The 24,376-nt window shown below is 46.6% G+C and overlaps 2 protein-coding genes across 5 annotated transcripts in view; one reads left to right on the plus strand and one right to left on the minus strand.

Annotated features, from left to right (window-relative positions):
• Fam227b (family with sequence similarity 227 member B) overlaps window positions 1-8,492 on the plus strand; it is a 99,672-nt gene extending 91,180 nt beyond the window's left edge. The window contains exons 11-12 of the mRNA XM_048332808.1: window positions 6,247-6,341; window positions 7,812-8,492. Coding sequence (XP_048188765.1) covers window positions 6,247-6,341; window positions 7,812-8,081 — 365 coding nt within the window. The 3' untranslated portion in view covers window positions 8,082-8,492. The remainder of the gene's footprint in view (window positions 1-6,246; window positions 6,342-7,811) is intronic.
• A 10,355-nt stretch (window positions 8,493-18,847) lies between these two features.
• The window catches only part of Galk2 (galactokinase 2), an 85,377-nt gene continuing 79,848 nt past the window's right edge, over window positions 18,848-24,376 (minus strand). For all 4 annotated transcript variants that reach the window (XM_048332804.1, XM_048332805.1, XM_048332807.1 and 1 more), the window contains exon 10: window positions 18,848-19,367. In XM_048332804.1, the coding sequence (XP_048188761.1) occupies window positions 19,160-19,367 (208 nt within the window). In that variant the 3' untranslated portion in view covers window positions 18,848-19,159. The remainder of the gene's footprint in view (window positions 19,368-24,376) is intronic.

Raw genomic sequence — 24,376 nt, forward strand, 5'->3', positions numbered from 1 at the left:
AAGAAAAGTATAGCAAAGGGTCTGATTGAAAAGACACGGAAAAGAAAGCCTTCATCAGAGGCAAAGGTACAATTGGAAGGAACCCCAGGGAGAATAAGAAAACATTGGTGAGAAGGTAGCAGAGAGCATAGAGGAAACAAGAAAAAATAGCAAAAGGGAAACGAAAGAATTTTACATATCAGAGAAAATGATAGATCGTAAAGACAGCCACTCACATAGAATGTGAAAAAGGTCCATCTTCTAGAAGTTGAGAATAGATGCTAACCAGAGGCTGGGAAGCAGAGGAAGGCATAGGAGTTCTATTTAGGTAGGAACAGCAAGATGACTACAGATGACAAGTGTTATGTTTTGTATATTTCAAAAGCCTAGAAGAACAGATTCAGAATGTTTCCACCCTAGAATATGATTGATTTTTGAAGATGCAGGTGCTTAACCTGATTTAAGCATTACAGAACATATACGAAAATATCACGTGACATCCCACAAGTAGGAAGCATTTTGTTTTCACATACTAATATAAAGAGAGAAAATTACAAACGGGCTATAAGCCAGGCTGTCATAATTAAAACCGTCTATAAAGATGAGTTTGTTTTTTTAAAGGCATTTTCATTATTACAAAAGTTGGACCTTGGAATATGGCAACCGTAATACTAAAAAATTCAAGCATACTGAATGCTCAGTCCTTTCATTTTGTGTCTCCACATGTCTGTGTTTGACTTTCACTAAAAATAAAGGATATTTTTGTAGAATTTGTATGTGTAAGCTACGAGGGTTTTGATTTGGTTTGTCTTGTCCCTTTGTTGTTGTTGTTGTTGTTGTGGGGCTTGACCTTTGAGTCTGGGCACTGCCCCTGAGCCAATTTGTGTTGGAGGCTAGCACTCTACCACTTTGAGCCATAGTGTCACTTCCAGTTTTCTGGTGATTCGTTGGAGATAAGAGTCTCACAGACTTTCCTGCCTGGTCTGGCTTTGAACCTTGATCCTCGGATCTCAGCCTCCTAAGTATCTAGGGTTACGGGCATGAGCCACCAGCACCCAGCTTGCTCACCCCTTTTCCCAACAGCATGTGGTGGGTTTTACTATGCTGTTCTGGTATTATGTGATTTATATGTTTGTGTGGAGGGGTGGTGGTGCCATCTTTTCATCTTCTTTTTTTTTTTTTTTTTTGGCCAGTCCTGGGGCTTGAACTCAGGGCCTGAGCACTGTCCCTGGCTTCTTCTTGCTCAAGGCTAGCACTCTGCCACTTGAGCCACAGCGCCGCTTCTGGCCATTTTCTGTATATGTGGTGCTGGGGAATTGAACCCAGGGCCTCATGTATACGAGGCAATCCAAGCACTCTTGCCACTAGACCATATCCCCAGCCCTCTTTTCATCTTCTTTCCCCTTCAGTATCTCCTCTTTCCCCTGCTCCTTTCTCCCTGACTCCTTCCTTGACAATCCTTCTTTTATACCCCTGACCCATTACCACCCCCACTGCAGTCGTTGTAGTAGTCGTTGTCATGGTCGTTCTTCTTCTTCTTCATCATCATCATCACCATCTTAGGTCTTTGCTCCACCAGCGAGCAAGCACATGAGATGGTTGGCTTGTCGAGCTTGGCTTGTCTCTTTCAACATGACGTTCTCTAGTTCCTTCCATTTTCCTGCAGGCGATGTCCTCTAATCTTTCTTTAGGCTGGGGGTACTATATCATGGTGTGCATGTGTGTATCAATTTTTAATTCCTAAGTGAACCTAAACTCATCATGGCCTAACTTAAGTGGACTTAGCTCCACCAGATAATTACAATCCGTCTCATTTCTCTCCCCCTAGACAACTGGGTCCACCTTTCTTCCCTTCAGATCTCCAGCCCTGCCCCTGCCCTCCCCATCCTCAGATGACCTCTCACCTGGCATGTCAGCAAGGCAGAGTGTATGGAGTGTATGGCCCCCGCTCCTCCGCCGTCCCTCGTGTCTTCAGGAACATCTCTCCCTCTGGTGATGCGGGAGGGCTGCCGACACAGGAAGGACAGGCACACTGAGATGCACAGATCTGAGGTCACGTGGTTACCGGGGGACCCCGCGGGGCTCTGTGCTCCCCTACCCACCCCACCCAGGCATCACCCACACTTGTGATTGCATTAGGAACCACACCTACCCCAATTTTTCTTTTAAAAAAGGAAAATTAAAAATCTCCTGGTGTTCCTTCTGCCATCCGGAAGCGTAAAAGCACACCCTGGGGTGCCATTTTGTTCTGTCTCACGCGCTTTGTACTAGAGAAGAGTGACGCTAATTATTTTGAAAATGAAAATGGGTTCTTAGATCAAGGAGTTGCCCTCGGTCTTTCACCTTGGGGAGGTGTCATTATGCAAGACAGGTCCTCCAGAGGTACCAACTGGGACCTTCCAGAACCCTGCCAATGCCCTGCGATCTGGAGGGGCCTCGGGTGGCATCCTGCCCTGGGTGTGATTAATTTGATTAAGGTTGGATTCTGTGTGGGTCTCTGCAGTCAGGGTAGGAGCTTAGTGGTCGGATCAAAGAATCTGGGGATTACTAGCCTCACAAGAGCCCATTCTTACTCTAATCACTCATTTTAACTGTTAATTTCTCATTCACTGAGAAATAGCTTGAGTTTAATTAAAAGCAGAAGCAAATTTTCGCAAATTTGATCTTGGAATAGGGGCTTTAATTTTGAAGACATATTGTTTAGTGATGAATATTGAAAAAATCCACCCATGGAAAGAGTTTGAGAGCCTATAATTTATTTTGTAAAATAATGGAATCAGATGCCCCCTTTCTTTGCTGGGTGCTGAAGTCTGACTTACAGTAAACACGGTGATGGAAAGACTTGGCTGAAAAGGTGGGGGCTGACCCTGCGTCACCAGGGCTCTGGCGAGCATTTTTCCCATTAGAGAACAATGGCGGGACACAAAGAGGAAATGCTAGGGGTGAGCCACAGCACCCTCCATTGAACATCCATACCAACTGGAAGGCACCACGAGCTGGGCAGTCTTCCTGCCCACTGTACCTCACCCTTCCACCCATTTTGCAAGAAACATTTGTATTTCCTATACAGCCTACATAATACTGTCCTCACCCAAAGGTAGTAGTGTGTGTGTGTGTGTGTGTGTGTGTCTGTCTGTCTGTCTGTCTGTCTGTCTGTCTATCTGTCTGTCCCTCCTTGAGCTTTTTTGCTTACGGCCAGCTCTCTACCACATTGAACCACAGCTCCATTTCCGGTTCTCTGGCGGTTATTGGAGATAAGAGTCTCATGGACTTTCCTGCCCAGGCTGGCTTTGCACTGCATCCTTATCCAGCCCCCTCAGCTGAGAAAAGACAGTAGCCCTCAGCTAACAGAAAGTTCGAAGCCCATGGCAAACATTTTTTAAGTTATTAGATGTTAATAAGTAAAAGAGACATAATTGCTTTCAACTTCCAATAAACTGTCCTGTTATTCTCCTCCCTGACCAATAATCTATGGCGAAATGAAGTTTAGGATAATTTGAAATAATTAGGTTCATTAACAAGTTTATGACTTAAAGGGTAAAACCACATCACTCGCATTATTTGTGAAGCAACTATAGTATTCAAATGAACTCGTAATTACCCACCAATTATTTCAGTCTTTCTCAAAGATTTAAACTCAGTGTAGTATTTCCGGACAGACACATTTTAAAAACTCTTCTTACACTAGGATAACCACTTCAACTTAATGTCCTTTGCTCTTTTTCTTTTCCCCATTCCCTAAGTAAGGACATTGCCAAAGGAGCCCTTCACTACAACTAGGGTGGTCTCATATTCCTGCCTCAATGCCTTGTTACCCAGCCTTACCCCATGGCTGAACCTTTACAAAGCTAATCAGGTTTTTGGGTAAGACTTTCCTGATTTCTTTACCCCGTAGATTAGTCACTGATCCTAGGAGTTTAATTTCCTATAAAGCCTATTTTCCCTTTCATGTCATATTTTTCCACTAGAGAAATTTCTGTAGATTTAAGGAAAGCAGTTAAGCCCAACTTCCTTACAGTTGTTTGGTTTGTTTGTTTGTTTGTTTTGTTGTGGGATTTGAATGCAAGGCCTGGGCACTGTCTCAGTGCCTTGTTGTTGTTGTTTTTTTTGGCTAAAGGCCAGCTCCTTACCACTTTGAGCTACAGCTCCACTTCTGGTTTTCTGGAGGTTAATTGGAGATAAGAGTCTCAAGGACTTTCTTGCTAGAGCTAAGTTTGAACTGTGAACCTCAGATCTCAGCGTCCTGAATAGCTAGGATTACAGGTGTGAGCCACTAGTCTGGGGTTCTTCCAGTTTTATCAGTTAGAGACCCTTGTAATTTTTTAGGTCAACTCCTCAAGCTTTCATGGATGCTAAAAAACAAAGGTATAGGAAAACTATGTTTTTTCCTTAAAGCAAAGGGGAGGGCAGAAGGAAAACTGGCTAGTAATGCAGCCATCATAAAGTCACGTTAATACACGTATCTATGTAGTTTTATTTACATAAGTTCTTTGAGGTTTTTTTTCTTTTATTCTTCTCTCTCTCTTTTCTCTCAAAGCTGGCCCCTACCATCTTGGCCACAGCTCCACTTCTAGCTTTTGGTGTTCATAAGTGGCAATGATAATCTCACAGACCTTGTTTGTTGTTGTTGTTGTTGTTTTGGTTTTGGTTTGGGGTTGGTTGTGGGGCTTGAACTCAGGTCCTGAGCACTGTCTCTGAGCCTCTGTGCTCACGGCTAGCACTGCTGCACAACTTCTCGTTTTCTGGCAGTTAATTGGAGATAAGGATCTAATGGACTTTCCTACCTCGGCTGGCTTTGAACCACGATCCTCAGATCTCAGCCTCCTGAGTTAGCTAGGATGACAGGCCTGAGCCACAGGGGCCTGGCTGGTTGGTTTTTGTTTGTTGTTGTTTGTTTTTTTGAGGAATGGTTTAAAATTGAACAATTTTTTTTTTCAATATTAGGGATTGAACTCAGGGCTTTGCATTGGCCTATCTACTCTTGTACCACACGAGCCATGCTCCAGAGGGTTTGCTTTTATCGTTGCTTATTTTCAAAATGTGGTCTCCGCTTCTGCCTGAGCTGCCGTTCTCCCCGGTGACACCCGACGCCTCCCCCCCCCTCCCCCCGTAGCCCTAGCCCAAGCAGCAGATGCGCGGCACCTTGCCAAGCTCAGTTTGCTGGAGATGGAGTCCGGACAGCTTTTCCCCCAGGCTGGCCTCCAGCTGTGGTCCCCGCCCCCATGTCTGCCTCCCAGTTGAGCTACTGGGCCCAGCTTAAAACTCAGCAGTTAAAAAAAAAAAAAATGACCATTTTTATTGCCATTCTTTACTGTCATTCTTGCCCATTCCAGCTCCAACTTGCTTGATTTTATTCCAAATTTAAAGTGTATTTATATTTATTACCCAAGCTTTCAATCTCTGGTGGTGTTAACTACTTTTCTACCTCTAGTATTCCAGGAGGCTAAGATCTAATGTTTCTTAGTGTGTAATGTCAGAAATCAATTCAAGTGGCTCTCTTCAACTCTACAAGAAGTCTGTCATCAACATTAGAACCCCTAGATTGAATTAGTCTCCCTGGTAACTAACCATCAGTGCCAGAATCTAAACCAAACCTAACAGGTAATCTTTTCTCTTTATTCTGGGCTAAGATATACTGGAGACATCGTGTATATTTTTAAGTTAGTTGACATAGGTATTTAATTGTCACAGGTTTTCTCTTGTAAGATGTGCAATGTTACCCTCAGTACCCTCGGGCATATTCATGCTGGTAGAAAACAAAGTTTATCTTATCTTTCCTTCTCTGAATATGTTGTGGACCCTGATACCCTGAGCGCTAGCCTCCTGCCGTTCTTAGCTAGAAGGTCATGGAAGGAACTCTGGACTTGGATTCTGCATCTTCCCCCTCTACTGCTCCATAAACAATGGCTTAAAGGAGTCATGGCATTTCCTGTACTCTAGTTTCTGTAAATTGTGGACAGTGTTACTCAGCTCTCTGAATGATTTTATAAGAATGAGAGATACAGTATAAATGAATGAATTTTATAGACTCAAAATCCCTACTTAGTAAAAATATGAGATGAAATATTTATTTTCCCTGACTGGGACATGCTATAATAATATCCTAACTCTTTCTTACCCATATTTATATAACTCCATTTAAAGTTTGCCACTAATAGGAAAAGGGATAGCATAGCTTTTTACCACTAATAGGAAAAAAGAGAGCATAGCTTTTTGTGAAAGAAAAAAAAGGCTGAATTTTAAGAAGTATTTTCTTCTCTGTTTTAGAGATAGATTTCAATATTGGACCCATTTTAGAGAACCCAAGAAACTATAAAAGAATGGAAGTCAAGGAAGTACGAACTTCAGCACCAACAATAAAGGTTTGAAGAATAGTGATTATTTTAAAAGTTTTTGAATATTTGCAATATACTGTCACTGGAATTAGCCAGCTTCACATGAAAATAAATATGTCATGGCATCTTCAATGTATGTTTTACATGAATGTAGGACTCCTGACATACTTACGGAATTAAAAAGGTGTCCATAGAGCAAAAGAATTGCAAGAGACTTTCATGTCTCAGTAAAAGCAAACAAAAATTCAATCTTATTTCCCCACAGGAAGTAGAATCCAAAACAACTCTCTCATCTTTGCACTACAAAGAGGAAGGAAAATACAGTTGCCCTATTGAACATCTCCTGTAAGAACAGCATCTCAAACTGGGCGCTGGGAGCTCAGTCTATAATCCTAGCTACTTAGGAGGCTGAGAACTGAGGATCATGGTTCAAAGCCAGCCTGCGCAGGAAAGTCCATGAGACTCTTATCTACAGTTAACCACCAGAAAACTGGAAATGGAGCTGTGGCTTAAAGTGGAAGAGCCCTCGCCTTGAGGGAAAAGCTCAGGGACAGCACCCAGGCCCTGAGTTCAAGCCCCACTGCCAAAAAATAAAAGACTATCAGAACTCAGAATAAATATATTTCTGGTTGTTTTCTTGACTTGGACTTCTTGGTCCACAGGCTTTTGTCCCCAAGCCACTTGGATTGTGCGATCCACTGCCCCAGGCTTGCTTGGTGTGACTGTAAATCAGTGGAGAGGTGATGGGTTGTTTTTCTCCTGTTGCTTTTAAGATTTTCTCTTTGTCCTTAGACATTTTGTCTATAGTGTGTCTGGACATGAATTTATCCTACTCAGAAGTTATTGAACCTCCCATTATTTTTTCATTAGTCTTTCCTAACCTTTACCTGGCTTGCTCACTTTCTTCATTTATTTTCTTTCCATTGTACAGACTTAAGTCATTTCTGTTGACCTATATTCAGACTTGATGACAAATCACAAAGATAGGAGACCATAGACTGATGGTTCATGACAGGAAGCTGAGATCCAGAGGGTCACAGTTCAAAGCAAGCCCAAACAGAAAAGTGTGCGAAACTCCATCCCCATCCAAAATAAGCAGCCAAAAGCAAGGCTGGAAGCATGGCTCAAGTGGTAGTGAGGGAGCTGAGTGAGCACAAGGTCATGAGTTCAATTCTCAGTAATGGAACAAAGAACCTTGCTGCACCTAGTCATGGATTCATACCTTGATAAATTCCTCTAGTTAAGATGTTCTGTCAGCCTTGCCTGTAGTGAGAGCACTCCAGGGGCCAAGGCTGAAGGACGAAAGAGGACAGTGGCCTCGTCCACAAAGCAAGTTCCAGAACTGACTCTGTCTCAAATTAAAAATCAAAAAAAGAGGCCTTGTAAAATTTCCTTTCCAATGATAATCTTATTTATGTTTATAGCACAGTTAATTTATTTACAGTTCCTTAAGATCACATTAGTAGTTCTAGCTCACTTTGTTTTTCCTTTTTCCAGTCCCATTATAGGAGCTTTGGGCCTGAGTTTTGCCGCATTCTCTTCAATTCTGGAGGTCAGAGCCCACTGATTTTATATTATCTTAAGAAGCATGAACCAACTGGTAAATTCATAACTGCTAGATCAAACAAGTTTAAAATCACCGAGATAGCCAAAGAACCATATCCTTTTTTATACTTTGCTTTCATGTGCTCAGCTTCTGAACTATTGAAAACTCAAATGTTTCAATTTAAATGTCTCAGTTTAAAGAGGAACTTAATGCATTTTTGACCATTGCACAAAACTTTCATAGCATATTTGCCTAACCTACTTTATGTTTTAGCTCTGATGCTGTCATTTTACATGTAAGAACAGTAAAACAAACATAAAACCTCAGAAATATAAGAACAGGTGTATTAGTTGGGTGCTGGTGGCTGAGATCCTAGCTATTTAGGAGGCTGAGATTTGAAGATTGCATTTCCAGGTCAGCCCAGGCAGGCAAATTCGAGAGACATTTACTTCCAGTAAGTCATCAAAAAATTAGGAATGGACAGACATGTGGCTCAAGTGGTGTAGCACCAGCCTTGAGCGAAAAAGCAAAGCATGAGGCTCTGAGTTCAAGCCCCAGTACTGTTACAAAAAGCAAGGGAAAAGGCATACTTAGATACCTAGCTCTTGGATAAGGGGCTATCTTTGAGACTGTAATGTCCAATGTTTCATTTTACTTGTTTATTTATTTTTTTATTGGCCAGTCCTGGGCCTTGGACTCAGGGCCTGAGCACTGTCCCTGGATTCTTTTTGCTCAAGGCTAGCACTCTGCCACTTGAGCCACAGCGCTACTTCTGGCTGTTTTCTACATATGTGGTGCTGAGGATTCGAACCCAGGGCTTCATGTATACGAGGCGAGCACTTTTGCCACTAGGCCATATTCCCAGCTCCCATTGTTTCATTTTAAACATTTGTCAGGATTGCTAGTTGTAAGTGTCTAGACTTTTCCAAAGAGTGGCTCCTTTGTTCAAATAAAAATGTACCAGAAAGCTCGGTGTATAAAATAAAAACTAAATATTGGAGCCCTGTGGTTGCAGCCCAGGTGAAGGCTCAGATTTGTCTCCTTCCTCTCTGCCCTTCCCTCCTGGGCCTCCCGGGACTGTGCTGAACACGCAAGGCACAGAGCACAGACATTGCCAAATTGGTGCACATGCAGCTGTAACTATGAGGAAGACATCGGGATGCTCATTCCTAGCAGGAAGCTCAGACTCAGGAGGCAGCTGCCTTCCTCGCAGCTTGAGGTTTGCCCCCCTTTCCTGACAGAAGCAGCAGACACGGGTATGCCCCTGCTGTCTCCCAAATCACAGCTCACTGTTGCTGGGCCTGGGTGCTGTCCCTGAGCTCTTCAGCTCAAGGCAAGCGCTCTACCACTTGAGCCACAGCTCTGCTTCCCATTTTTCTTTTCTCTTTCTTTGTTTCTTTCTTCCTTTCTTTCTTTTTGCCAGTCCTGGGCCTTGGACTCAGGGCCTGAGCACTGTCCCTGGCTTCTCTTTGCTCAAGGCTAGCACTCTGCCACTTGAGCCACAATGCCACCTCTGACTGTTTTCTATATATGCGATGCTAGGGAATTGAACCCAGGGCTTCATGTATACGAGGCAAGCACTCTTGCCACTAGGCCATATCCCCAGCCCCCACTTCCCGTCTTTCTGGTGGTTAATTGGAGATAAGAATCTCATGGACTTCCTTGCCAGGGCTGGCTTTAAACTCTGATCCTCAGATCTCAGCCTCCTGAGTAGCTACGATGACAGGTGTAAGCCACCGGCACCTGGCTTAGCCCTTTTCCTTCTGCAAATTATCACATGACCACACACTCTATACTGGAGAGTCCTTTCGCTGATTTAGTAAGAGATTCTTCCTACTTACTTGAGCTCAAATACAGAACTGTCTCATATTTGGTCACTACGCAATCTTTAAAGCGGACTCGTGTGGAGCTGATCCATTTAAAAATAAATGTATGGGGCTGGGGATATAGCCTAGTGGCAAGAGTGCCTGCCTCGGATACACGAGGCCCTAGGTTCGATTCCCCAGCACCACATATACAGAAAACGGCCAGAAGCGGCGCTGTGGCTCAAGTGGCAGAGTGCTAGCCTTGAGCGGGAAGAAGCCAGGGACAGTGCTCAGGCCCTGAGTCCAAGGCCCACGACTGGCAAAAAATAAATAAATAAATAAATAAATAAATAAATAAATAAATAAATGTATAGCCAGGTGCCGGTGGCTCACACCTGTCATTCTAGCTACTCAGGAGGCTGAGATCTGAGGATCAGAGTTCAAAGCCAGCCTGGGCTTTGACCACCAGAAAAGCGGAAGTGGTGCTGTGGCTCAAGAGGTAGAGCACTAGCCTTGCAGGGACAGTGCCCAGGCCCAGAGTTCAAGCCCCGTGACCAACAAAAATAAAAAGAAATGTGTCATCATAGATATTTTTTTACTGTAGTTTTAACAGGAAAACTTCATTTTCAAGTAGTTAAATGACCTTTGAATGTCAGGAAACGTGTGTGTGTGTGTGTGTGTGTGTGTGTGTATACATGCATATGCCTACATGCATATGCACTGGTTCCGGGGCTAGCACTCAAGGCCTGGGCTCTTTCCCTTAGCTTTTCTCTCTCAGGGCTGGTGTTCTGCCACTTCACCAACAGCTCTACTTCCAACTTTTTTCTTTTTTTGGTGGGTAATTGGACTTTTCTTTCCCAGGCTGGCTTTGAACCATAATCCTCCTATCTCAGCCTCCTGAGCAGCTGGGATGACAGGTGCAAGCCACCAGCTGGACCCATCATTTCTAAGATCCTTGGTTTCTCCATATTCTGTGATTCTCTAAAAGGAGGCCAAGGACTCCAGAAACTGAATTCAGGCCTCGGGGGTATCTCAGCCTTTGTTTGTTGCCTCCAAACCTTGGTGTGGTAAAAACCTAGAATAGTTCTTTGTCCCTAAATGACTCCTCCTCCGTGTAGTAGTGCATGGGAAAATGAAATGTGGGCCCAATTCAAGGAGTCATCCCTGAGGAGTCGAGTAGAGCCGCTACTTACAATTTATAAGTTTCTGTACCCTCATTTTTCTACAGTTGGTGAAAATGATGGCTTTAAATATCTGAAGGGAATAACAATTAGGACAATCATTAACACACATGAACAGAAGTTTACTGAAACCATCACCATTCAGTAGGAGAAGAAAATGCTGAGGCCCCTAGTCAACACCCACAATAAGACAGCCCAGAGCCTCACCACACAGTGCAAATGCCCAGCCGTGACCAAACCGTGTGAATAATCGCAATGATTTTATAAAGAACATAGACCCAGTTCATTTGAATAAAGCCATCTGTTCAAAATTAATAACTTATAAGAAATAAAACAGAACTTTATTTCAGTACCACTAGTATTTTTTAGAAATCCCCATTCGTGGAGTGTGGCAAACCTACCCTCTGCCTCACGGCTCCGTTGCCGAGCCCGCTCGTGGGCACTGAGTAACTTCACAGAAGAAGGAAATCTTTGAAACTTTTTTTTTTTTTTGCCAGTTGTGGGGCTTGAACTCAGTGCCTAGGAACCGTCCTTGAGCTCTTTTGCTCAAGGCTCTACCACTTTGAGTGGTTAATTGGAGATAAGTGTTTCACGGGGACTTTTCTGCTTGCAGTAGCATCGAACCATGATCCTGAGTAGCTAGGATTACAGGTGTGAGCCACTGGGGCCCAGCTTCTTTGAAACTCTCTCTCTCTCTCTCTCTCTCTCTGAAGCAGAAATAATAGGAAATAAGCATTACAGTAAAACTGAAGCAGCTTGAGAACCATCTACACTGGGAAAAGTACATCGCTAAGTATACTATAAGAATGACACGTATTTTTCCGCAGCTTTTACTCAGCCACTTGAAATAGCAGAGAAAAGTAAAACAGGCCTGGCTTGCTTCAGGAAGCTTGCCCAACCTTTTCTTCTAACACGGTCAGACTCCAGCCCTCACGGTCTGTGACGGGCAACGATGGGAACAAACTAACGATGGAAATTTGACACAAGTGGGATCGCAGGCCCCTTGCTTATGTGATGGATAGAACTATGGCCGCTTTTGTCTCCCATATGCCTTTCTGCAGTTCCAACACACACGCATGCACACATTTAAAATATGAGTCATAGGAGGGTGGAAACCTAGACTGTCTTGTCACCCCTAAATCTCCAGAGCCTAGGACTGTGCCTGGCCCTCGGCGCATGCTCAGTAACTTCAGAGTGACTCACAGTGGTGTCCTCCGCTTTCGTGGTTCTTCATGGGTCTGTGAGTTTGACCTCTGTGATATGAATCTTGTTGGTTTGTTTTGTGCTGGTCCTGGGGCTTAAGCTAGGGCCCTGGGTTCTATCCCTGAGCTTTTTTGTCCAAGGCTAGCTCTCTACCACTTGAGCCACCAGCTCCACTTAGGGCTTTTTTTTTGGGGGGGGGTGGGGGGTGTTTCAGAGTCTCACAGACTTTCCTGCCCAGGTTTAGCTTCAAACCTGATCCCCAGATCTCAGTCTCCTGAGAGTTTGTTGAAAATGCTATTAAAATATTTCTTGTCCATTCTAACATACCCTTCAAATGGACAGACTTTGCAATGTGTTTATGATGATGGCATCCTTATCTTAGCCATGTTTGGTTATCTCTTCATTTCCCTTCCTCTCATGTAGTTTCCATATCCAGAAATAAGTTTTCTTCCTTTGAAAACCTTGAACTCCGCCTCATATTGCCCAGGTTTTGCCCATCTCGCCTTGGCAATAGTTTCACACTTAGTCTAGCCCTCTTTCTAATAGATCCTGACGCAAGGGGCTCGGAGCACTGGCCGGCGCCTCAGAGTTCACAGATAAAGGGAGAGGACCGGCCCGCTCAGCTCCTGCTCCCTGGTCCCTAAATGGTTAAGCAGATCTGGCCCCGATCTCCAGGATGGGCCTCTTTCTAGAATCCATTTCCATGAGAGGACAGAGGAAGGCCAAAAAGATAAGAAAGAAGACGGAGAGAGCAGAGGAATGCGAGGAAACGCTTACACCTGGTGTGTCCTTGTCTTCCCGCCTTCTGGCCCTGCAGTGAGTGTGTGGATTGAGTCCGCCTGTCCCTGATTGCTGCCCATTGTCCCTGTTCTCACTGACAACAGGTGCCGCTGGCCTCCTCCTGGGGGTGCCAGGCACTGTCCCCACCCTGGCTTTTACCTTCCCAGTGCAATTGTGAGCTCAAGATGGTGCACCACTGTGACATTAAATAAGGCCCGTCGCTTTCTTTCAAGAAAAATAACATTCTGCCGTCCAGACCTACTTGAGATCTATCTGTGTTTCTGAGAACTTGGGTGCAGCTCTGGTAACGAGGTGACCCCGCCCCGCTCAGGATGGACGTGGGTCCCCGTCCGTGTCCCTCTGCAAGCAGTCAGCCGGCTGCTGCTGTTCCAGACTGCTTTAGACAGAGCTTATAGCCTCCAGTCAGAAGCTAGCCATCACTGTGGTGGGGTGGGGGAAATTGTTTCCAGGGAAGCAAAAGTCAGTGCTAGTGCCCTTGGCTTTAAGAACTTCCTGTCCAAATTTTAAGTAACAAATTGTTTTCTCAGTAGTTTATAGGACATAAAATTTTAATCATTATCTTTAGTTGTTCAAGAGGGGTTCCAAGGGGCTGGGGATATAGCCTAGTGGCAAGAGTGCCTGCCTCGGATACACGAGGCCCTAGGTTCGATTCTCCAGCACCACATATACAGAAAACGGCCAGAAGCGGCGCTGTGGCTCAAGTGGCGGAGTGCTAGCCTTGAGCGGGAAGAAGCCAGGGACAGTGCTCAGGCCCTGAGTCCAAGGCCCAGGACTGGCCAAAAAAAAAAAAAAAAAAAAAGAGGGGTTCCAAGTGAACATGTCAGTTATATATGTTCAAGAAGCGTCATGAAGCCGGGTACTTGGTGGCTCGCGCCTATATTCCTGAGATCTGAGGATCATGGTTCAAAGCCAGTCCAGGCAGAAAAGTCCTCCCTGTGAGACTTTTTTTTTTTTTCCTGTGAGACTTTTATCTCCAATTAACCACTCCAAAACTGGAAGTGGAGTTGTGGCTCAAAGTGATAGAGTGCTAGCCTTGAGCTATTAAATAGCTCAGGTACAGTACCCAGGCCCTGAGTTCAAGCCCCATGATTGGCAGAAGAGAGAGAGAGAGAGAGAGAGAGAGAGAGAGAGAGAGAGAAAGAGAGAGAGAGAGAGAGAGGAATTTAACTCAAGTTTATCATGAGAATTTAAGTTATAGATCTATTTATATTTCTCAATTACTTCAATTGAGATAAAGTCATTGAGGTCTTCTTACAAGGTTGATGGTCTACAAGGGTGCTTTCCCCGGAGCCAAATCTCCTGGGTTTCTCCTGACATTCTCACATTGAAGAAGCTTTAAACCAGTGTCTAGAATATCCTTAAAATGGAAAATGAGGTTTTTTTAAATGACCAAGTTGCATTCAGGGAGAGAAGGAGGTAGTACTGAGCTCTGTCTGGGTTGGGGCCTGGGTCAGAGGAGCGGAATCTCATCATTTGGCCTTGGGGGTAGCGGATGTTTGGGACCACCGTGGAACAACGAGGTGTTTAGGCTTGAATCAGAAAACAGTACAATATTTTATTGCCTGCAGTCCTCACAATTCCATCTCCAGACCCATTCACCCTGCTGGTGCCCCGAGACCTACCCCTCCCCATTTCCTCTCGCAGCCCCCTAGGGACCCAGCAACTCCCAGGCCGCCGTTCCCTAGCTCTGTAGACTTGACCTTGGGTTTTCAGCTTCTCCATCTAGGAGCCATCACGGGATGCCTGTCTGGGGGCGGGGGGGGTTGGGCTGGCTGACCTCCCTCAGCGGTCCTGAGTGAAACTCCTTCCTTAACCCTCAGCCTCGCACATTACCTGCTCCGACATATCGGGAGATTATAAAGGAGGCAAAAAGACAATTTGCAAAGAACCAGAAGGATTTTAGGATGTAAGTACATGCCATTCCATTGTGCTGTATAAAATGCTTCCCCCCCCCCCCATAACTGGAAGCAATTCTCCAAACCCTCCAGACTTAGCTCCTTAGGTTACTGACGAGGAGACTTGTTTCTGAACATCTTCAAACTTAAGGAGCTTCTCTCCAGGTACGAATTCAAGGGGGGCTGGGAAGGTGGCCGAGTGGTAGAGTGCTTGCCTAGAACACACGAGACCTTGGATCCCATTCCTCAGTACCACATCAATGAAAAAAATTAAAATAAATGAAAAGCATAAGGAATTAAAGACGTGTGTGGGGTTCAAGGAACCGTGGCAAGTGTCGGGGGCTGTGGAGGGAAGGAGGCCTTGCCGGGCTCTGGGTGGGGGATTTTACACCCCGACACAGACAGGCCGGGAGACAACCGTCTACAAGGCGGAGCCGTGCGTAACAAGCAGGGCGCCCCAAGCCCCATGGCTGGGGTGCACAGTACCCCTGGGGAGCACTGCGGGCTTGCTGTGCTAATGGCCGGTCGTGGCCTATTTATGCACTAGGAAGGGAATTTTTACAAGGAAAACACAAATGGCAGGGTCCAGTTGTTCCGTCCAGGGCGCCAAGGTGACTTAGCGAGAGCTGGTCGTTGCCTTGGGCGGGGAGCAATGGCAGACATCCTTTGGGTGCAGGGAGGAGCCAGCGGCCCTGTTCTGCCTTCCTTCACCCCCTCCCGCCCGCGTGAGCTGAGCCGCGCACTGGCACCCCACGCTCAGCGGCAAGGGCAGGAGAGGTAGAGCCCCCCCCAATGCGTGTCCCGCACGCGTCACCCCCCCCCACCCCCCCACGCCGCCCCAGAGGAAAGGGCTGCTCTGTAAAGAACTGTTACCGACACGCAGATAGCAAGGCCTGGATTCTTCAATTACCACTGCCTTCTTTAAAAGTCACTCCAAGCTTCGATTTTATAGAGAAAAGCACATGATTGCTGAAGAAATTAAAGTCCTGAAAGAGCGACAGGAAAGAATTGACAAGGAACTCAACAGGTTTGTTTCGCATGCAGCTTTGTAGTGTTTAGGATCATTTGTAGCTGAACTGATGTGTGGCATAAAACCACAACAGGTGGGCTGGGGATATGGCCTAGTGGCAAGAGTGTTTGCCTCGTGTACATGAAGCCCTGGGTTCGATTCCCCAACACCACATATATAGAAAATGGCCAGAAGTGGCGCTGTGGCTCAAGTGGCAGAGTGCTAGCCTTGAGCAAAAAAGAAGCCAGGGACAGTGCTCAGGCCCGGAGTTCAAGCCCCAGGACTGGCAAAAAGAAAAAAAAACAACCACAACAGGCTTCTTGTGTAAAAATCTATCAACTAGAATGTGTATACATCGGGTTTTCTACCTTGCAGTTCATCTGAACCAACACTTTGTATGTGCGCCATTACTGGGGCTTGAACTCAGAACCTTGGGCACTGTCCCTGAGCTTTTTTGCTCTATCACTCGAGCCACACCTCCACCTCCAGTTTTGTTTTTTGGGTTTGTTTTTTTTGTGTGTGGTTAATTGGAGATAAGTCTCACAGACTTCCCAGCCTAGGCTGGCTTTGAACCATGATCCTCAGATCTCAGCCTCCAGAAGAGCTAAGATTACAGGCGTGCAGCAGCAGCACCTGGCCTGAAGCAACACTTTTAGCTTATTGAATTCCAAAAATTCATTTACTATCCTAGTTTAATTGCTAAACATTACCAGCATGTTTTTTTACTCTAGCCATCAACTTAAGTCAAGCCCTTTTATTTTTAATTTAAATTATATTTGTATTATCTTTTAAGTCGTTATACAAAGGGGTTGCCATTCAACATCTGGTTTGTGCACCTTGGTTGATGCTCCTCATTTGTCATCCTCAGTTTTATTAGTTTCATAGGATTTGCACTGAGTATTACAGGGCTCCCTTCATTCCTGAGGCCCGCCATCCCCCCCCCCCCACCATCCCCGACGCCTCCCCAGTGCCTTTATGGTATTCATTTTGTCAGACTGAGTATTTCTAAGGACTGACACCATCTGAATTCTCTCCCCTGCACACAGCATACTCCAGTCAATATGGCTGTGTAAACTCTGCATACAACTTCCTATGTGTTCACTTGCACGTTTAGATCTAGCTTCCACATAGGAGAGCAAACATATTTCCTTTCTCCTGTCCTTTTAAAATTAACCCCGGAGCTGTGCCATGCCCGGGAAGATGTCAGCTGGGAGCCCCGCGGTCAGCCGCTCTCCACTGCTTCCCCAGAGCAGGAAGGAAGAGCACTTTCCACATGGAGTGTGCAAGGGCAACTGTGAAGCACTGAGACCAAGCCACTTGGTCCAAGTCACCCACATGAACCAGAGCCACGGAGCGCAGCCCTTCAAGAGGGGCCTGTGGAGCCGCGGCACCTCCAAATACCGAACTCACAGCCGCTTTCCTGACCCTGCTCTAGGCTCTTCACTCTCCTTTCACCAGAGCCACCGCCCAACCCTTCCCTACAGAACACTTAAATCAGAAGGTCTGGGTTCAAGTCACACTTGTTTTTCAAGGTTAGAATCTTTCCTGCTGGAGCTGGCTTTGAACCATGATCCTCGGATCTCAGCCTCCCAGGAAGCTAGGCTCTTCTCTGCTTCCTGGTGCTTCCTTTGTTCAGCCATCACAGGGAAGCTTCCGGTGTAAACAGCTTAGCAAAAGGCTGCTTTGCAAATGTGGGCTATTAGATGGTATAAAGATAATCAGCTTGGTGACCATCTTTCTTCATGATTAGGCTCCAAGAAAAGGCTACCAAGAAACCTTTCGAAGCGAAGGCTGACTGTGAAAATTTCCTGCATCAACTGGTACGTTTTCTTCCTGCAAAGGGAGAATTCTTTCTTATCTAGTAGACATCTGACAGTATTTCATAAGCAATGAAGGGGTCACAACCATGTTCCAGCACCAGAACACGTTCTTGCTGCTACTGTTATTTGACAGTTGAGTTTCAACTCCGGGCCTTTTAATTGCCACACACAGGGGCTCTTACCACTTGAGCCACACCCTCAGCAACTTTTTGCTTTGCTGCTTTCATTACATAAGGTCTCAAGTGTTGCCCTAGGCTGGCCTCAGACCACAGCCGTCCTCCCCAGGCTTCCTGTGTAGCTGGGGTCACGGGTGCACATCACCACGCCCAGCTTGTCGCTTGAGATCTGGGGGTCTTGTAACTCTTTGTCCATGTTGGCCTCCACCTCCGAAGGAGCTGGGACGATCAATGCGAGACAGCATCATCCCTGCCTCTGCAATGCAATGCCTTCTTGTTCTGTAACCATCCACATGCAGAGTATTTACTAACAATCCTATTTACCCCATGCCTTGCTTCTGACCAGGGACATTGATTTTTCCTTTCTGGATGGTCCTTGGGCTTGAACTCAGGGCCTGAGCAGGGTCCCAGAGCTAAAGCTCAAACCTAGCACTGTACCACTTGAGCCTCACAATGCTACTTCTGTTTTGGTGGGTAATTTCCTGTCTGGGCTGACCGTAGACATCAATTCTCAGATCTCATCCTCTTAAGTAGCTGGGATTACAGGCACGAGCCACCAGCACCCGGCTAAAATGCTTTATTTTTTTGCCAGTCCTGGGCCTTGGACTCAGGGCCTGAGCACTGTCCCTGGCTTCCTTTTGCTCAAGGCTAGCACTCTGCCACTTGAGCCACAGCGCCACTTCTGGCTTTTTCTATATATGTGGTGCTGAGGAATCAAACCCAGGGCTTCATGTATACGAGGTGAGCACTTTTACCACTAGGCCATATTCCCAGCCTCTCCTCGGTCCCCCCACTTTTTTTTTTTTTAAGATTTAGATGAACCTTGGATTTTCTTCTTAAGTCTGTCTTTTTTGCCCCCCCCCCCAATAGGTGACCCTTACTATCTTTATAGTTGGGGAACTCTCACATTCAGGTATACAATGTCTAAAAAGATCTATGCATTTTTATTTCTGTAGCGTATGGAGGCAGATCAGGAGAGAAGCCTTATGGGGTCATCATCATCATCTTCAGTATCATCATCATCATCAGGATCAGAGGACAACACCTATGAGGAACAAAGTGAAAGGAAGCCAGAAATGAATCTGCATTCAGTTATATCGCTTTGAATGTAGCAATCTGTTTAATGAAGTCCAGTTCAGTGTGTTTACCAGTAAACCATCCTTCAAAGGTCTATCCAAGAATAATCTTGGCTCTTATTGATTGAAAAAAAAAAACCCACATATTTTAAGATGGAAAAATAATCGTTATAAAGTGTAGAAAGCTTTCAACCGTTTCTTTGGAAATACATCTTGATAATGGCAACCATTCATCATAATATAAAACAGAAAGAGGATTAATTTACTGTGGCATACCAAGTCTTGCCAGTGTCTAAATGCCCTAAATAGTTTCTCTGAGATTTTTTACATTGCTCAGGCCTCAAGGAAAACCAGCGCCCCGCCTCCAGGTTTGGTAGCAAACAAACTCTGCTTCTCGGGCGCTTCGCTGTGATGGCGTCTCTTGTAGTAAGCGTCGTGCACGTTGGCGAGGAAATCGGGCAGCTTGTCTGCGGGGACTATCGACACTGTGCAGCCGCCCCAGCCTGCTCCGGTGAGCCGCGACCCTTGAGCCCCAAACTTCCTGAAACAATGAGAGGAAAAGAACATTAGCACCTGGAAATGGAAAGCGGGGGGTTTGCGTGGTGCTTGCGGAGCGCACAGCAGGCCGGGTGAAGGCTGAGCGCGCTGCCAAACATTAAGACATAAGGAATTCTGCACTGGTTTAGAATGTGAGCTAGATCGTTCTTTTTTTTTTTTTTTTTTTTTTTTGGCCAGTCCTGGGCCTTGGACTCAGGGCCTGAGCACTGTCCCTGGCTTCTTCCCGCTCAAGGCTAGCACTCTGCCACTTGAGCCATAGTGCCGCTTCTGGCCATTTTCTGTATATGTGGTGCTGGGGAATCGAACCTAGGGCCTCATGTATCTGAGGCAGGCACTCTTGCCACTAGGCTATATCCCTAGCCCCTAGATCGTTCTTTTTTCTTTTGGAAATACTGGGGTTTGAACTCAGGACAAGTGCTCTACTACACTGAAGTATTTTACTTGTATCTAAAGCTAATGCCTCGTTTGGACTGCCAGTAGCAATGGTTAGCAGTGTTTTCATTTTATGAACTTTGGCACTAGCTCCCTGGAGCCTCCATTCCATAAAGCAGCCATAGGAAGACTTGTGACAAACCTGCAGGCGAGTCAGGAAGACAGGCAAGTAGGCATGCTATCAGAGCACTTAAAAGGAGTTCAGAGGCTGGGAATATGGCCTAGTGGCAAGAGTGCTTGTCTAGCATGCATGAAGCCCTGGGTTCGATTCCTCAGCACCACATAAACAGAAAAAGCCAGAAGTGGTGCTGTGGCTCAAGTGGTAGAGTGCTAGCCTTGAGCAAAAAGAAGCCAGGGACAGTGCTCAGGCCCTGAGTCCAAGGCCCAGGACTGGCCAAAAAAAAAAAAGGAGTTCAGAGTAATGGCACACATTATACAAGGGGGGGGGGGCTCTCTACAGTAGTCTCAGATGTATTCTTAAGGTGTAGCTAGTTCATGTAAAATAATTAGACTCCTAGCACTAGGAGAGTGGGGCTCATGGTGGAGGGCTTGCCTGGTATGCATGAAGCCCTGGGTTCAATCCTCAGCACCTCAAAAATAAAAAGATCAGGCCGACACAAGTGATTGCCTAGATTTATTCTGAATACATTTACTAATATATCTGCATTGTTAAGCTCTAGACTGGCAGGTGAATTGCTAACTGAAAACCGTGCAAACCTTTCCACAAGGAGCAGGATGCCCCACCTCTCCCCCTGGACCTGCCGCAGCCGCTGTGACCCCCTGGACTGAGGATTTCCCTCAGACGAGAGGGTGTCTGGTTGAGGTGGAGTCCACTACACAAACCGCCGCCCAGCAAGTCATGGTTTCGTTGCTGTCGCAGGCAGTTTCAAAGGTGAGATCTGAGCCCCAGTGAAAAGGCTTATGACGGGGTTGCTCATCTTTGGAAGACGCACTCATTGTGACAAGTCTAAATATCCTTCCAATGCATTCTTCCTAACCAAAGTTACCCCAAATTAGTCACAGATTAAAAACATTCTAATTAGGTTAGCACAGTTTTGTCCTTTTCTTCCATCTAAATAAGCTATTTTACTTCCTGGAAAATATCAATAGAGTGTTATCCCTCTCCTCTAGGACATCAGAATTGTTACACCCCAGTACTTCATTTCCCCCTCAATAATGCTCTCAACTGATTTTTTTTCATCGTCTGTCTTACTAAAATGTTTTTCAGGCCAAGCGCTGGTGGCTTATGCCTATAATTCTAGCTAGTCAATAAGCTGTTATCTGAGGCTCACAGTTCAAAGCCAGCCCAGGCACACAAAAGTCCATGAGACTACCAGAAAACTGGAAATGGAGTTGTGGCTTAAAATGGTAGAGTGCTAGGCTTGAGCAAAAGAGCTCAGGGACAGAGCCCCGGCCCTGAGCTCAAGCCCCACAACTGATAAAATGTTTTTCAACCAAAAATAGATTTTTCTACAAAATACGGATAGACAATAAGATTATTAATCTTATTGCCCAACATTCAGCTATAGTCCAGCTGCACTGAGCCCAAACTCCTTTCTCTATACAACCTACAAAGTTTCTCTGACCGCATGATTCTGGGATTATTCTAAATCCCTGAGCTGGCAGTTGCTTCATTTTTTTTATTGTCATATATACTCACATCAAAAACTACCTGTCACTATGGGAGAAACTATGGTGTCTGTGAGGCATCTCAAAAAGGCCCTAAAACGTGGATATTCAAGCCAATGGCCGTATGGTCGAGAAGAGTCAATCTGGATTTTCTATGACCCCAAAAGACCTTTTTGCTGAGCCCAATTCGCCAAGTCCTTAGTGGGCTTCTTAGGCTTTTTCATCTCAAGTTTCTGAGAGCCGTAGTTTCAAAATGGAACCTAAAGCCAAATCAGAGGTTTGTTTCTAATCTGGCTGGGGAAAAAACACACACACAAGAAAACCAAACCCAGTAGGAATTGTGCCCAAGGCACATGAGTCTCCCAGCAGCTTCCAGAAGCGGGAAGCGCTTGTAGATCAGTGCATGCGCTCCGTCTCCACCCCACAGCCGTGGAAGGAAGTGGACGGGGCGGCACGCAGCACGCGGCCCGCAGGCAGCGGACTTCACTTTCTCCAAGAAGCCCTTTCCCAAAGGCATCGAGGGCCCGCCGCTCCCCGGCCTGCGGCCTGCCGGCTCCCGCCCGCGCCAAGGCCGAGGCGGACCTGCCCGCCTCTACAGCACTGGCACCAGCACAGGCTTTGCACGGAGAAAGAAAAGCACACCTGTCACCTCTGAATTCTTTTTCCAGGAGAGCAGGCAGTTAGATTAAAACTACACCCTGAGCTGGGGCCCCGAAGCCCCGAACCCCGCGTGATGGCAGTACTGACTGGAGGAGGGGTGCAGCGGGACAGCGTGGCCCGTGACATGCGGTGAGTGCAGCACGGGGACGATGACACAGAGCCCCCCCCTCCGTCCATGCTCCTCAGTGCATCCGTACCATGAACGGCGCAGCGCTGTTTCCTCGTTTTGACACTAAAGACCCTACTAAGGGGGCTGGGGATATGGCCTAGTGGCATGAGTGCTCGCCTCATATACATGAAGCCCTGGGTTCGATTCCCCAGCACCACATATATAGAAAAAAGCTGGAAGTGGCGCTGTGGCTCAAGTGGTAGAGTGCTAGCCTTGAGCAAAAAGAAGCCAGGGACAGTGCTCAGGCCCTGAGTCCAAGGCCCAGGACTGGCAAAAAAAAAAGAAAGAAAGAAAGAAACAAAGATCCTAAGTTGCAAGGCACAGGGTAATGGAAACAGGGGTGGGGGGTGGGGGAGTGGGGGGGGGGGGGCGGGGGGGTCCAGAAAGACCCAACTGTGCTACAACCTAGAAAGAGGGACAATCAGGAGCCGTGCCTTGCATTTCAGCTCTATCTCATTTAGTCCAAAATGAGCAACTAATGTTGAATTGAGAGAAAGGTCATCTCCATCTCTCTAACCCCAGCCAAGGGCAATTCCAGGCATTTGGTAGATCCTACTGGAATATATTTGTTTTAATATATAAAATATATTGTGTAAATATGATCAGGCAGTAGCATATTCTTTAGCTGGAAAGACTTGGAGCCTTTGCTCCCTGGGAACTGCCAAGAATCTCAGGAAAATAGAGCTTCTAGAACAATGCTGATGGTGTTTAGTCAGGTAAGAAACATGTTCAGATTGCTTTAGATTCAAGACACCACAGCTTTTGATTCAAATAAAGAATTATGGAATGTGCTATGAGTGTAGTGTAGAAATGGAGGCCGTAAAGGTCACTGACGAGCAGTTGCTTTGGGAGCAAATGCTGTATTCAGACTACACCAGCCGGTGCGGGAAAGAGGAGAGGCAATGCGGGAAAGACCCCAGGCCTCCGGTGACGCCCTCCGCCCCGTGCGTGCGCAGAGGTCAGCAGGACGGGCCAGGGGCTGAGCAGCCCAGCGCCCGGGAGCGCCCAGGAGCCTCCCGAGGGCACGGAAGCCCGCCCGCTCCTGCAGTCGGTCCGTTCCGTTTGGTCAGGTCTCCCTGAGGAGCGTGGGCAGCGACTGCAGTGACACACACAGCCATGCAGGGGCTCTGATCTCAGCAAGTGCCCAAACGGAAGCCACAGGCATGGACAGTGTGCTCCTGAAGGAACATCAGGGAGCCCCTGACCTGTTAGCAACTTGGTTCCAAAACTGCTCTGTGCTCCTTGGGATAGTCTACTTTAACACTTAGCTGTTTGTTTAAATTCACATTTTGTTCATTTGTGAGAGATCTAAAAACCCTGGACACCCATATTCCTTCATTATTTTACAAAATTACAGTTCACATAATTACATTAATTAAAAAAATAGCCTGTGTTAAGTGATAGTTTCCTTCCTTCTACTCTGGTCCTTTCTTAGGACTCTAAACTCATTTTCTCTTGGAGAGCAGTAAATGACTCAACTAATGAAGCAAACACTAGTGATGGAATGGCTCTTCTGTGTCCCCCCCGCCCCCCCCCCCCCGGCCCTCCCGTCGTCCTGAGTGAGTCCGACGCCTCTGCCTGGGCAGCCGTCCACGTGCGGCCAGCCTCAGACCCCCTAAGTTCTGCTGCCGTGGGGCGCCCAGGGCACCGTGGGTATTTATCAGGCCCTGTATTCTCTGTTATCTAGTCATGTATGTTGGCACGTGCTCCTCCTCCATCTTGTCCTCAAAGACGACAACCTGCCCGGTCTCGGTCATACCTTCTCCTCGTGCTAACGTTTGTGGAGGCGGCCGGGCGTGTGGTTCTTGAACACGGCCAGGCCTCGCCGGGGTCCGGCCAGCGCCTGCAGCGTGGCCGCCCCGGGCCCAGCGACACAGCGCCCAAGCTGCTCTGAAACCTGCCCGTGCCGACTGCCAGCCGCCCCTCCGCAGCCGCCCCCCGTGCCCACTCGCCACGCATTCGCCCCATCTTCTGGGGTCTTTTCAACCTTTCTTTATGCCTTCAGCATCACCATTAGAGAAAGTTCCCACAAATATTCACATCAGAAGCGAATGCCGTCCTCGAGCCTGCCCTGTCCTGTGAGCTCTCCAGCCGCCGCCCGC

This window comes from Perognathus longimembris, chromosome 23, assembly GCF_023159225.1.
Source record: "Perognathus longimembris pacificus isolate PPM17 chromosome 23, ASM2315922v1, whole genome shotgun sequence".
NCBI classification, from domain to species: Eukaryota; Metazoa; Chordata; class Mammalia; order Rodentia; family Heteromyidae; genus Perognathus; species Perognathus longimembris.